A 14,606-nucleotide genomic window follows, 5' to 3' on the forward strand; every position below is an offset into this window, starting at 1 on the left:
ATTCGAACTCAGGTCTTCCACACTTTAATTCCCCAGCGATATCCGCTGATCCAGGATCACCTCTCTGGAGGTGAGTTAGTCTGAGAGGGTCAGACTGGGATCTCCAAGGCTTCTTCTAACACTCTATCAATGATCCTGTGAACCATAGGATCACTGGATAAAACCTCCCCTTGTCACCTATGGCAAGCCATTAGGTCCATCAGTAAGCATTTATTAAGTGCCTACTGTGTGCTCAGTACAAGGGAGTATAAAAGGAGACCAAGAACATTCCCTACCTCAAGGAGCTCACAAGGAAGGTGAAGACAGAACAGGAAATCAATCAGACAGAGGGTTGGGGAAGGGTTCCTATAGGAGGTGGGATTTTAGCCAGGCTGGGAAGCCAGAGAGGTCAGCAGGCAGAGTGGAGGAGAGAAGGTGTTTCAGGCCTGGCGGACAGTCAGACAGAATGGCCAGAGCCACCAAGAGATGGAGGGGCTTGTTCTAGACCCAGCCGGGAGGCCGAGGTCGCTGGATGGGGGAGAACAGATGGGGGAGCGTGGCCACCTCCCTCTGTCACTGACTTCTGTGGCCCTGAGTCTCTCAGCCTGTCCAGGCCATGAGTGGGTCAGACCAGATGGCCTACTTCCAGATCTGTGGCAGCCTTGACAGTGATGATGCCAGCACACAAGGGAATAATGCCATCTTTTCTGTGTCCCCTCCCCAGCCTTCATTCTGTCCCCTCTGGCTGTGGGGAGCCCCAGAGCACCCCAGGCATTGCCCCATCTTCTACAGCATCAGCAGGAGGAGGCAGAGGAGGAGAGGAAGGAGGGAGAGTTCCCCAGTGCCCGCCTTTAGGCTCAGCAACGGGAGTCCCACAGGCACGCTGGTGGTTGGCATCTGTCTGAGATGGATCTACCCCATGTTGCCTCACACCTGCCCTCCCAGGGATGACGAGGGGAGAGAGTAGGAGGTCAGGTTTCCAACAGCTTCACCCCCGAGAACAGCCCTAAGGAATCTGCTCTCCCAGAGAGCTGGGGCAGGCAGGCTGGGGCGGAACCAAGGTGCCCTGTGGACCGAGCTCCCAGAAGCCAGGGCTCCGCCCATGGTACCTGCAGAGCCTCCATTCTCTGTGGATAGAGCGCTGGGCCTGGAATGGCCAGATCTGAGTTCAGATTCAGCCTCAGTCTTAACCTGCCTCGGGCTGCCTTTCCTCATCTCTAAAATGGAGAGAAAATGATTTTCTACTTCACGGGGCTGTTTTGAGGCTCCAGTGAGACAGAGCATTTCAGGATCCCTAAAATGCCACATAAACGTTAGTTATTAATGTTATTAATCCTTGTGCATGTTGGGTTTGCTTTCTAACTGGCTTGTAAGGGTAAGACGAGGACTTATGCTAATAATCATAACAGCAGCGATCCTAAGTGACCTAGAGACGCGCTTGGCGCTTGGCACAGAATGTCACACAGCTTCCTCTCGCTTGGGCAGTTGGGGTGATTATGTGGATGAGGACAAGGAGGCTCAGAGAAATGGTGAATGACTCAGCCAGGGTAACTCAGCCAGCAGGTGTCGAGGCGGGACTTGAGCCCGTCTCCCGTCCTGCCCTGCCAGCTGTGCCTTCTTGCTTGATTCTCCTCACTTCCTGGCACGCTGACTCCTGAGCCCCCGAAGCACCATGGTCTGTGTTGGTTTGGGGTCGCTAGAGCACCTGCTTTCTTCTTGGGCGTGGGCTAGATCAGACGGCCCATGGTGCCCCTTCCAGTTACAAAAGGGTGATAAGTAACAATCGAGCCTCCACGTAGAGACCTACAGTAACGGGGAGCTCATTACTTCCAAAAGTAACCCATGCCCTGTCTGAGTAGCTGAAATGATTCGGAAGGGGGTTTTAGTTGTATTTTTTTTCTTTTGATTCGCCTCTTTGCCCCCAGGGCTCCGGGTTCTGCCCCCGGGTGGCACAGAGAAGTTCCTCCCCAGCCCCTCATTGTCACCTGCATTAGCCAGGCCACATTGAAAGCCACGTCCGGTGGTCCTGGTTCCTTTCTTCCTCAGACAGTCAGTGTTCGCACTTGGGAGTGGATCCTGGAAGATCCCAGGGGCTGGGAGACGCTGGGCAGGTGTTCCCGGAGAGCAGGGCAGTCCTGGTAACGCGGGGGCTGACCCAGAGGCCGGCCCGCACCGAAGGTGGCAGTGCACAGTGAGCCACCATCCAGGCCAATAAAACAGGCCCCAGCCACTGAGACTCCATCCACCCAGACTTTAAATACTCACCAAAGTGAGTGGGTGAGTAACCTTTGGCCGGAAACATTCAGTGCTTTGTGGGATCCCCGGAGGAAGCGGGGAGGGAGGAACCTGCTTCTGAGTAAACAGGCCACATGCAGGCGTGTGAGCGCTGGCTTAACGACCAGAGCTCTGGAGACCTGGGTGCAGATCCTGCCTCTAACCCCCAGACAAGGCATGGCTCCTCAACCTTCCCCTCTGTACAGTGGGGGTGCTCACTGGTCACTCGGGGCTGTGAAAACCTTCTCATCGCCTTGCAGACTTCAGAACGACTCAGCGAGCTCCCGGCCGGTGACTGGCGAAGGGTTAGAAACTAGGACGAGAGGGAGAAAAGTGGGCTTTTGTTGCTGTTCAGGCATTTCAGTCGTGTCTGACTCTCCATGGCTCCGTTTGGGGTTTTCTTGACAGAGATCTGGAGGGCTTTGCCATTTCCTTCACCAGAAGAGGAAACTGAGGCAAACAGGGTGAAGTGACTTGCCCAGGGTCACAGCGCTATGCACAACGATGCAAAACCATAATAATAATACTTAACCACGTGTTCTCCACCAGGGGTGCAGTAAGGTAGGCAAGGGCGGTCTCATTATCTTCATTTTATAGATGAGGAAACAGTCTTGGAGAAGGGACAGAACTCGCCTGGTTCTGGACTCGGAGAACCCAGGTTCACACCCAGTCTCTTGCACTTCCTACCTGGGTGACCATGAGCAAGTCACATAACCACCCCAGGCCTCAGTTTCCTCGTCTGGGCTAAAGGGGCTCCGAGATCCCATTGATGGGACCCCATTGGGCCAGAGCTGGTTAGAGTGACCTTGGAGATCATGCAGTTTAACCCTCTCGTTTGACAGATGAGCTGAGAGAGCTGTCAGTCAGCTAACACCTGGGGAGAGCCTGGGGACACAAAGAAAGGCCGGAGCCCCTGCTCCCCCAGCCTTATGGGAGACGGCCCCATGGAGGATGGATTGGACTGGTCTCAGAGGGGAGGCAGGGAAAGGCTTCCTGAGCCAGGACTCAGGAGACCAGGAGGAGATGAGGGAGGAGAGCCTGCCAGGCATGGAGGACAGCCAGGGAGGGTACCCAGAGTCAGCCATGGAACACCAAGCAGCAAGGAGGCCGTAGGCATGCCCCTGGAGCAGAGGGTGTGCCAAATGTCTCTGGTGAATCCCCAAGGGTGACCCAGCTCCCGAAGTGCCAGAGATGCCCGAGCCCAGATACTCCTTCACAGGCGTATCCCAGGAGTTCAAAAGAGGGAGAGATCAAAGTGGTTGTGAAACAGATGAAACGTGAGGGGCCCCTTCGACATCGGGATAAGGCAGGAGGAGGAGGGAGACCTAGCAGGTGGGGAGAATGGCCCTGAGCAGTCTGGAGAGGGGCCTCCTTGGGTCCAGGGGCCCTGAGCAAATCAGGCTTGCCAGACCAGCAGGGCTGAGTTGGACGGTAGCCAGGTAGAGATTAGGCAGGTTGGGTGAGAGCTCCTCGGATGCTGGGCGGCCGGGGGAGTCAGAGAGCCCCTGAGAAGATGTTGTAAGAAAGCAGTCTGGTGGCTGGATGGGGAAGACCCTTAGGAGGCCCAGCACAGAATCTCCACATTGGCCAGATTGGTCAGCCATGCTGGGATCAGGATTCCTTAGGGACGGGGATGGCAGCTGCACTCTCCTCTGGCTCCCCAATTCTGCTCCAGAACCGCTGAACAACCAAACTGCCCCGAGGGAAGCCGTTCCTCCCTTACAGCAACCCGAGAGGGCCGGGGCAGTGAGACCAGAGGCTTCAAGAGGCTGGGACTGAACAGAGGGGCCCCAAGAGACATGCAGCCTTCGATCACCAAGATGGCGCCACTGACGGCAGTAACAATATTCAGCTTCCAAGGGGACCTTCTTCTCAAAATGATGGGATTGTATCTGAAAAAAAATGACAGGTGGAAGGGCTGGGTGTGAGTGATCACATGATCATGTTAACTCCATATATACTCATGGGCATCAGCGTGGCATCAGGAAGTCCTGTGTTCAAGTCTTGACCGACACATGGAATTGGACAGGTCACCGAATATCTCAGTACTTCAAGAAGATCTCTAAGACTTTCTAAATGACAGAGGCTTTGCCAGTCTGGCGAGCACCAATGGAGGGAGATTCCATGAAGGGAGTTCCTTTTTGTGCCTCGGGCCTCTTTGGGCATCAGTCTCCTGAAACCTCTGGGCCCCACCTCCGAATCGTGGTTTCTTCGGATTTTTTCAATGCATAAAAATAAAATATGTAGGATTACAAAGGAAACTAATTATGTGGACATGTAATTATCAGGGTATTTGTAAAAACAGGTTCACAGACCCCAGGCCAAGACCCCCGACACACCAAGGTAATCACCAGATCACAGAGTCAGAGCTTTATAAGGGGACTTAATACCATTTAGTTAGTCCAGTCCCCTTATTTTACCAGTGGGGAAATTAAGGCTCAGACACTGAATGACTCAGCCAATAGAGCTGACCAATTCTAGAGGTGGTGCCCAGGCCCAGGGTCCCTGCTTCACCATGTGCCTTGCACACTACACTTTCCCTCTGTCTCTGTCTCTCTCTCTCTGTCTCTCCCTCTCTCCGTCCCTCTCTGTCTCTCTCCCCCTCTCCCTCTTCCCTCTCTCTTTCTTCTCTCTGTCCTTCTCCTTCTCTCTCTCTCTCTAGATAGGTGTATAGATAGAGATGTATAGATTTAAAACTTGCAGAGACCTCTGAGGTGATCTAGTCCAGCCTTCCCCGCTCCCACCTCCATTTTACCAATGAGGAAACTGAGGCCCCCAAAATTCCAATGGTCACTTGGGTAGTGGCATAGCCAGGACATGGGCCTGGATCCTTTTCAGCCTGCTCTAAATCCACCCACCCCCAGGGCATTTCTGCCATCCTTCCCCACTCTTCCTTCCATCTCCAGAGCCAGGCAGACCTGTGACTCTCCTGTCCTGTGCCGGCCTGTTCAGGCCAGCCAGGGGTGGGTTCGCTCTGTTTCTGTCTCCTTCGCTATAGATTTTTAACTCGGATCCCAGGGCAGAAATTTGTTTTTTTGAGAGAGAAGGCCTAATTCTCCATAAACAAGACTGGCTGACAGCTATCAGATTGTGTCCTGACAGCTTTGATTCCCACCCCCACCCCTACCCCCACTGAGAATGCAGACCTAGGAGAGCAGAGGTTATTAGGAGGCATCTCCCCCTCCAGGGACCCCCAGCCCAGCCCCAGACTTGGGATCCTGGAGATAGAGCCAGAAGGAACTGGAGAAGTTCCTGGGTCCAGTGCCTTTGTTTGCAGGTCAAAAGGCTCAGAGCGGGGCTTAGGCCAAGGAACTGAATGAAGCTGGGTGCTGTGACCCTCGATCCTGACTCCGCTGCCCCCACTTTGGTACCAGCCCCTCCCCTAATGCTGATGTTGCTGAGGCAGGCTCCATAGCCAGCCAGCTCCTCCTGAGCTCATACTTTGGGCACTGTGGGCTGGGCAGGTGTGAAAAACATCAAAACGCCTTTATTTCTGCTCTTAAAAAAAGTAATCAGCCAGAGATGCCAGGGGAGGAAAACCAGAAGATGCACTTCTAAAAATAGCCATGCATCGCTCCTCCTCTGGGGCTGGTGTTGAGGCCCTGGGGTGGGGCTGGGTGGGGTACAGGGGGCCGGGTGCTGCAGATTCCAGGGCTTTATAAGTGGGCTTTACTTGTCCCAGGGGTGAGAACTCCCCCAGGAGATCTCCCCACAACCCTCCCTTCCTACCCGGTCTCTTGTCTCCCTCTCTGTCTCCCTATCCCCAGAGCCAGAGAGAGGGTGATGGCTTGGCTGGCTGGTGGCCGTCCCGCCTCTCCCAGCTGGCCTCAGTCCTGGGCCGAATGCTGGAGCTCCTCTGAGGCCTCCACTTGGGGCTCTCCTTGGGAATACCCAGGCTGGGCCCTAGTCCTGGACCAGAAGATGAAGGGAATGGCTTCCTTCCTCCCATCCCTACCCATCCCCCTAAGGCCTCCTCCCAACTTTGAGGGTCCCAGAAAACGTTGGTTTTGCAGCCCCTGGTGGTAAATGAAGCCTTGGTGGAAAGCTCAGCGCACAGATTTAGAGCCAGAGGAGCCTGGGAGGTCATCGTTTCCAACCTTTATTGTTTCAAGATGGGTTCTCATTGGTGCCGGTCAGTACAATCTCAGACTCGGCGTGGGTGTTGGGAGTCTCTCCAGTTTTCAGCAAAGTTCCTTTGTGTTGCCTTTGATAATCTTATCTCGAAATGTAGCTTTCCTCCAGCTGGCTGAGTTGGTTTTTCCCCTCTGTGTTGTAGCAGACAGAATGCTGGATTTGAAGTCAGAAGCCTCGGGTTTGAATCCTGACCCTCCTTTTTTGCTGTCCTCCTAATTTACCTTGACGCTGTTGAGCCTCGTTTTCCTCGTTAGAAAGCCAAGGGGTTAGATTTAGAGGCTGCTCAGAGGTCTGATAAATACTCTGTGATTCTGCCCAAGGCTTGCCCATGGCCACCCAGCAAACATGGCAGCTCTTCCAGCCTTGTGCTGCCGGTCTATACTCAAGCACCCCAGGGCTCTCTGAAATCTCCACCTTAGTAGATGTGGCCCAGAAATAAAATCTGTCAGCGGCTGCCCTGGCCGACCTGAGGCAGGCCTCAAGCTTGGAGCAGGCTGTGTTCCAGGGAAAGGTGAAACCATGTAAGGCAAATCTGATTTTCACATTGAAATGATGTTATGAGAAACAATTATGTCCCTAGACTGAGGCCTAACTTGTTTGTTTTTAAATGTCCAGAAAACACCCTATTTAATTAACCGTAATCATAAGATCACAGATTCTGAGTGGGAAGAGAGCCTAGAGACCACCGAAGGGGTCTAGCTCCCTCCTTTAACACTTGGGGAAACTGAGGCCCTAAACAGTAGAGTGATCCAACAAATCCCCCTGTTTATCAGTGACCGAATGTGATAATCATAACAGCTGGGGTGCAGATGTGTAGACGACGATGTGTGCGTATCTAAGGAGAGGGAGAAAAGCCCTTGACGGTGCCTTCTCGTTTGGGCCTCACAACAGCCATGGGAGGTGGGTGAGGGAACTGAGGCAAGTGTCAGGGCTGGGTTAGAAAGCCAAGGCCTCTGAGCTCAAATCCCAACTCCCATCTATGGGATGGCATCCGCCGGCTCTTTGCACCTGCCGGCCGAGGCCTCAGCCCCGACAGATGGTCATGCCCGGGCGCAGTGGTGGTTGTGAAGGTGTGGGAGTGTCTGATCTGGGTATCCCTGTCTGTGGAGCTCCAGAGACAGGACTGCAGAAAGCCAGCTGGAGTTAGAGGCAGAGGTGACCAGGAGGATGCTGCCAGCAGGGGCTGAGCCCAGTGGGACCACCTCCTTACCCGGCCCAATGCTCCAGGGATGAGTGTGAGCAGGCTGGGCAGCGGCTGGTCCACATTATTTACAGCCAGAAGAAAGGAAGGCCTATAAATAACTTGGGTGTAACTGGAAGATCCCAAAGTGGCAGGTAGAATGGGAGCTCCCTGAGGGCAGGGACTGTTTTTTTATGATGGAGTCACAGATTTAGAGCTGGAAGGGCCCTTGGCAGGCCCTGGAGTCTAGCCCCTTCTTTTTACAGATGAGGAAACCAAAGCCCAGCAAAGTCCATGAGACACTACTAGAATCAAACATTAAGCATTTATTAAGCACCTACTGTGTACCAGGCACTAGATCCCAGCTCTAGAGATGGGAGGAACCTCATAGGCCCTGGAGTCCAAGCATCACACAGGTAGTGAGCTGCCAAGCTGAGATTCAAACCCAAGCCTCTGGCTCTGCCTCCCAATTCAACCCTCTGACTGCACCAAAATGAATTCTTTGAATTCCCAGAACCTTGCACCCAGCAGGGCTTAGGAAAGCTGTGGAATGCAATAGAATTGCCTCTGAGCTGAGAGCTACCCTCCCCAGCAATTAACGCCAAATAGAACCCAGTTGGGAAATGAAGGAAGGCTTCACTATTGCACAGGAGGGAGGCAGAGTCACAAAGTCCTGGGTTCAGGTGCCACCTGTGACCCTGGGCTAATCACAACCTCTCAGAGCCCCCAGGCGGCTCTCACTGAAGCTCAGGTGCCATTCTGCACCAGGAGACGGGGCCACTGCTCAGTGGAAGTGTCCTAACACCGATGAAAAAATGCCTAGTGTGGTTTTGTTTTTAAAAGAGATTTCTACTTAAGCGTCCTCTTGAAAGCAGAGAAGGCGGCTCTGAGTGAGCAGAATGGCTGTGGAAGTGCCCGGCTTCTGCCCACTGTGGGGCCTGGGGAGGGAAGATGGGGGGCTGTGTCTTCGCCCCCCCCCCCCCCCGCCCTGTTCAGAAAGCCTGCTCGTGGTTGCATTGTGAGCTCCAAGCCCGGAGAATGTTCCAGCCTGTTCTCCTGCACTGGGAGCTTTCAGAGAGCCGGGAGGAGGTGCTGAGCCAGCTAGCAAAGGGACGGGCAAAAAAGGCATTTCTGTTTGGAGGGGCAACGGGCGGCGGCTGCGGCTGCTCGGAAAAGCCGGGACAACCACCTGCTGCTGCTGCTTACACCGCCTTGGGTTCTTCCCCAGGCTCCTCTTACATCATGGAGTTGCCTAGGGCTCCCTAATGGTCCAGTTGTGCCAGAGTGGGGCTGGTGGATGCCAGCCTGCCACCTGGATGCTCATCTCTGGCCACCAGGCCACACCAAGAAGAATCCTGGGAGCTGGAAAGCAGTTGCTCACTCACCAAGCATTTATTAAGCACCAACTGTGTGCCAGGCACTGTGCTGGGCATTGAGAATGCAAAGGAAATAAATGACACGGTCCTTGTCCCTCACTTCAAGGAGCTTATGTTCTGGCAACCAACAGGCATTTTATTCATTTCAACTCGAGGAGCGTTTATTGAGTATCTAGTGTGAGCCACACATAGTTCAAAGGGGAAGTGCCGCCTAATGGTTAGAGAGCCAGCCTCGGAGTCAGGAAAACATGGGTTCCGGTCCTGTGCCCCATGGTCAGAAGTGCACACGCTCAGACACACTTGCACATGCTCACTCGAGCGCGCGTGCACACACACTCATTCTCCTCTCTGTCTCCCTCTCTCCCTTTCACCCTCCCTCCCTCTCTCTCTCCCCCTCTCCCTCCATGTCTGTCTGTCTGTCTGTCTAAGTGTCCCAGGCACCTCTAAGGTGACATATTCCAGAACAGCTGCACGTCTCTATTGGTGGATAACATCCCCCATCCGACTATAAGCTCCTTGAAGGCAGGGACTGTCTTTTGCCTCTTTTTGTATCTCCAGCACTTGGCTCAGTGCCTGCACTGACAGATGTCAGGAAAAGAGGGAGGAGTCACAGGCTCCAGGCCAGGCCTGACCAGGGCAGCTGCTGGGGTTCCCATGAGCCCTGAGGCCAAAAAGGTCGGCCTTGTTTGCGAGCCTCCTTCTCCCTTGCCTCCTCCTGGGCTGGCACTTCCGCGTCCCAGGAGATAGAAGGGGAGGTAACTCCTGGATGTGACAAGTCACCCCCACTTGGTACCTGCCCAGGGCCAGTCATCCCCCAGACAAGCAGGTTTATGGTGAAGACACAAAGAAGGGGAGCCCAGGTGCCTCTGGAACATCAAAAGCAGCAGAAATAAAAGGCGTGACAGAGGGAGCACTGGGGAGGGGCTGACCTTGGCCTTGGAGGCTCAGGAGTTATAGGTAAATCCCCCAATTGCCCCAGTTTACAGATGAGGGAACCAAGGCTAGAGGGGCCCAAGGTAGCCAGGTGCAGTGCAGTGAATCTAGGTCTTTGGCCCCCAGATCTTGTGCCTTCCCCTCAGAAACAGCACACCAAAAACACAGCATCTCCAATCGAGCCTCGGGCCGGGGACAGTCATCAGCTGCCTGTCTCTACCTCTCCCTACTCCAGGCCATCCCCCACTCACCCCCCCAGCCCCATTCACTCCAGGGGTTCCCTGTGGCTTCCAGGCTCAAACGCACAGTCCTGCTGGACATTCAGAGCCCCCCATTAGCTGCCCCAGCCCCAGACTTCTCACTTGCTCTCTTATACTCTTGGGTCCAGTGACCTGGGCCTCCTGGCTGTTCCAGGATGGAGACCCGCCCCCCCCCCCAGGCTCTGGGCATTCTCTCTGACTGCCCCCCCCCATGCCTGGAGCTCTCTCCCTCCTCTGCTCCGTCTATTGACACCCCCCCCTTTATGTCCCCACTACAACCCTATCTTCTACAGGAGCCCTTTCCCAGTCCCTCTCAATTAACTGCTGGCGGGGTCATCTTATGTATGGCTTCTTTGTACACCTTTGTCTGCCCCCATTAGATGGTAAGCTCCTTGAGGGCATGATCTGTCTTTTGCATCTCTTTGTAATACATCTGGGCAGCTAGGTGCCACAGTAGTTAGAGCCCAGGCCTAGAATCAGAAAGACCTGAGTTCACATTCAGCCTCAGACACTTACTAGCTGGGTGACCCTGGGCAAGTCCCTGGACTCTGTCTCAGTTTCCTCATCTGTAAAATGAACTGGAGAAGGAAATGGACAAACTGCTCCACTGTCTCTGCAAAGAAAACCCCAAATGGGGTTGTGAAGGGTAGGACATGACTGAAAAGACTGACCAACAAGCGCTTAGCACAGGCTCTGGAACATAGTAAATGTATTGTTTGAGCGATTGGATGCCAAGCAACCTTTGAACTGTGCAGTAAAAACGCCTGAAATCTTCCTTGGGCAAGCTAACTAGACTTGTGGAATAAAGGCCGGAACATCCCAGTGGGATTAACTGTCTCTGGGATTCCCGGCTAGATGAAGTTGTAGGACCAGAGATTTCAAGGTCAAAGGGGCCCTGGAGGACCTTGGTACAGCACCTTCAGAGGCCCAGAAGGGAGAAAGTGATCAGTCTAAGGTCACACAGGTAAATGCCCTAGAAGCATGTTCTGTTTGGAGACAGAGGTGATGGTCCTGACGCTTATTACCTCGGTGACCTTCCCTGTTGGTCTCAGCTTCCTCGTCTGTGAAATGAAGGGGTTGAGTTCAGCGACCTCCGAGACCCCCTCCAGCTCCACACTTAGGATCCTGTGAAACCACGATTTGAAAGCTGGCCCTCCATCTCTAGAACTAGCACTCTTTTTTTTTTTAATCTTCTATTTTCCCAATTGCACATAAAAACAATTTCTAACATTCATTTTTTAAAATTTTGAATACCAAATTCTCTCCCTCCTCCCCTCCCTTCCCACTTCCCAGAGATGGTAAACAATTTGATGTAGGTTATACATGTGCAATCTTGCAAAACTTATTTCCCATCTTAGTCACGTTGTGAAAGGAAACACAGACCCACCACCCCCATAAAAACACCAAGGAGAATAAAGAATAATATGTGTCAGTCTGTGTTCTGAATCTGTTGGTTCTTTCTCTGGAGGCAGACAGTGTTTTTAGTCGTACGTCCTTTGGAATTATCTTGGATCGTTGTGTTGATCGGAGTACCAGGTCTCCACGGTTGATCACTGTATGATATTGCTGGTACTTTGTACAATGTTCTCCTGGTTCTGTTTACTTCGCTTTGCATCAGTTCTTATAAATCTTCTCAGGTTTCTCTGAAACCCTCTTGCTTGTCATTTCTTGTTGCACAGTAGCATTCCATCACAATCATAAGCCACGACTCATTCAGCCATTCCCCAATTGAGGGGCATCCCCTCAGTTTCCAAAAAGAGCAGCTATCAATATTTCTGTACCTAGAGGTCCTTTTCCTTTTTGTTTTTTATCTCTTTGGGATACAGGCCTAGGAGTGGCATTGCTGGGTCAAAGGGTATGCGTGGTTTAGCACCCTTTCCTCAACACCAAATCTTTGATATTATTCAGGCCAATTCAACACTCATGCTTGTAGGCATTTTTCTGACTTTGTAGCAGACACTTGGTCCTAGAATCACAGAATCTCAAGAGATGGGTGAACAGTTGGATAGGTGGGTCTAGGAGAGAGGGGAGGGCCATTTGGTGAGCACTACATAGGGGTCTGCTGTTGACTGATGGATGGATGGCTCGATTGATTGGAGATACAGATATAAAAGTGAAAGCTCCAGGCCTTGTTCTGATAGGATATCCTTTCCCAAGCTTCCTTGCTGGACCATCCCCCAGAAGAGCTCCAGTCGCCCCTTTTCCTTCCCCTCCAGCCCTGAAGAGGCTCCCCACAGGATTCTTGGCCTAGAGCTTGGGGAGCCACACCTAAGGGCCACCTGCCTCCCATGAGTCAGCACCATGCCTGGCATTCGCCTGGCCTTATATGGCTAATGCTCCCAGCCTTCCTGTCCCGCAGCCCTGTGTCGTCATCACCTGGAATGTTGCCGATGCAAAGCCAGAGTGGTGGCGGTCAAGGTCCTGACCATTTCCTGTGCTTCCTGTGCAGGGGTCTAGAAAGGGAAATGTGGGCTAGCCTTGAGCAGGTGGAACCAGCCCTGAGTGGGGAATAAGAACTGGCCTCCTAGGAGGCCTGAGGACGGGGTGGAAACTTGCAGGCTCTGCCTAAGCCCCATCATGCTCCAGCATCCAGGAGATGTCTGGGTCAGTTCGCTGCCTGCCCTTTGTCCTGTGTCCATCACTGAGAACAGGGTGGCAGGAAGGTTCCCCGGGTTCTGCATGGATAATAGATGCCCTTGGTAACTTGCTGCTTCTTGGGTGTTCTCCAAGCTGTTGGCATGCCAAGATTTGGGCAGCCACCTCCTAGGTCCTCTTCTTGTCCTACTTTAGTAGCCCCACTGGTGCCAAAAGTTTGCTGAATGGAATCCTAACATGGCATTGGTAATAATGATGGTATCTGACATTTAAGGTTTGAAAAGCACTTAAGAGACTTTACCTCATCTGCAGCTCCCAGCGGCCCTTGGGTGACATTGTGGCACGGTGACTAGAGAGCCTTCACCTGGGCTCATCTGTGACACATGCAGGCTGGGTGACCCAGGACAGGACCCTTTCTCCAGGGCCCCTGGACACTCTCGGAAGTCTGCCAGGGCTACTCTTCACTAATAGAAGTTCATAGGCTCATAGATGTAGAACCGGAAAGCTACCAAGCCCAGCCCTTTCGTTTTACAGATGGGGAAACTAAGACCCAGAGATGTACAGTAAACCTACCCAGGGTCACCCAGCTGCTTAGTTAACAGAGGCAGCATTCATACCCAGGTTCTCTGGGTCCAAATCCAAGTTCAAAAAGACCCCAGAAATCTATAAGAAATTTCCCAGGAACCAAGCAGCTTGAGCTATTCGTTTCGATTCAGAAAGCATTTATTAAGCTCCTGCTGGGTGCCACCTCAAGATGCCTCAGTCTCTGGGCAGATACCCCCTGAATTTTGCAAATTGCAACCATGCTATTGACATTTTAAAGAGATGATGTCACCTGCTTTAAACATAAAAATATCTCTTTTCAGATCTCATCCAGAAACTCATCGAAGATGTCTAGCAAAACTACCAACACCAACAGCGTGGCCCAGGCCCGGCGAACTGTCCAGCAGCTGAGATTAGAAGCGTCCATAGAGAGGATTAAGGTAAGGCTTGTCCAGTTTCACCAGTGGGGAAAAGTCCCTTCACTAAGGCATGTTACAGCCCAGCTATGATTTAGAACAGAAATTCTGGGGAGTCGTCTGAGGCACTTGGAGGGAAGGGAGTGACAACTCTGTCCCCTCCACATCTCTCTGTGCATGTGGCAGCTCATCCCATTTGGAAAAAGCCTCCAAAGTGGGAGTATTCAAGGTGGACTGGAAGTGTTTCATTCCGCACCTCCGATTCATCATCTCAAGCTGGGAATATGGTTATCTGACACTGAAGCCCTTTTCCTTGATGACCCTCTCTTCCCTCACTCTGTTCCCCACCATGTAGCTGTTCCAGGATCATAACCCGTGTGACTGTGCAGGTGACTTTACCTCTCTGAAACTCCTCTCTGAGGACCCTTCCAGACCCAGCTCTTATCAAGTGTTGGTTTTGGAGTCAAAAGACCTAGGTTTAAATCCTGATTTTGCTACCATGTGACCACAAGCCTGAGTTTCTTCATCTATGAGCTAAGGGCCTTGAATTAGATGACCTGAGAAAATCTATGTTACAGTGGCAAAATGGGCCTCAGATCAAAAGTCCGCTGGAGTTTGAATCTCCTCTCTGCTGCTTACCTCTTGCATGGCCTTGGGCAGATCTCTAAGCCTCAGTTTCTACATCTGCAAAATGCCCTGTATCTGTGATCCCAGGGTCTCTGCTGGGAAGATCAGACTGAATTATGGTCTGATGGGATAGAAACTCACAGGGGTCACTGGATCATAAATTTCCCTGGGCCTGGAGACACAGACGTTAACTATCGGACTGACCCCACCCTCCAGCAGGCTTGACATTCTCCCAGGAGGCCGTGGGTATGGATGAGAGTTCCACAGGGCTGAATATTTGAGCCAGAGA

At 52.6% G+C, this 14,606-nt stretch overlaps 1 protein-coding gene across 1 annotated transcript in view; it reads left to right on the top strand.

Moving 5' to 3' along the window:
* Positions 1 to 14,606, top strand: part of GNG12 (G protein subunit gamma 12) — a 149,043-nt gene that overhangs the window by 128,864 nt on the left and 5,573 nt on the right. The window contains exon 3 of the mRNA XM_036754527.1: positions 13,598 to 13,714. Within this exon, the coding sequence (XP_036610422.1) occupies positions 13,622 to 13,714 (93 nt within the window). The 5' untranslated portion in view covers positions 13,598 to 13,621. The remainder of the gene's footprint in view (positions 1 to 13,597; positions 13,715 to 14,606) is intronic.

The sequence above is a fragment of the Trichosurus vulpecula genome, chromosome 4, assembly GCF_011100635.1.
Source record: "Trichosurus vulpecula isolate mTriVul1 chromosome 4, mTriVul1.pri, whole genome shotgun sequence".
Classification (NCBI taxonomy): Eukaryota; Metazoa; Chordata; class Mammalia; order Diprotodontia; family Phalangeridae; genus Trichosurus; species Trichosurus vulpecula.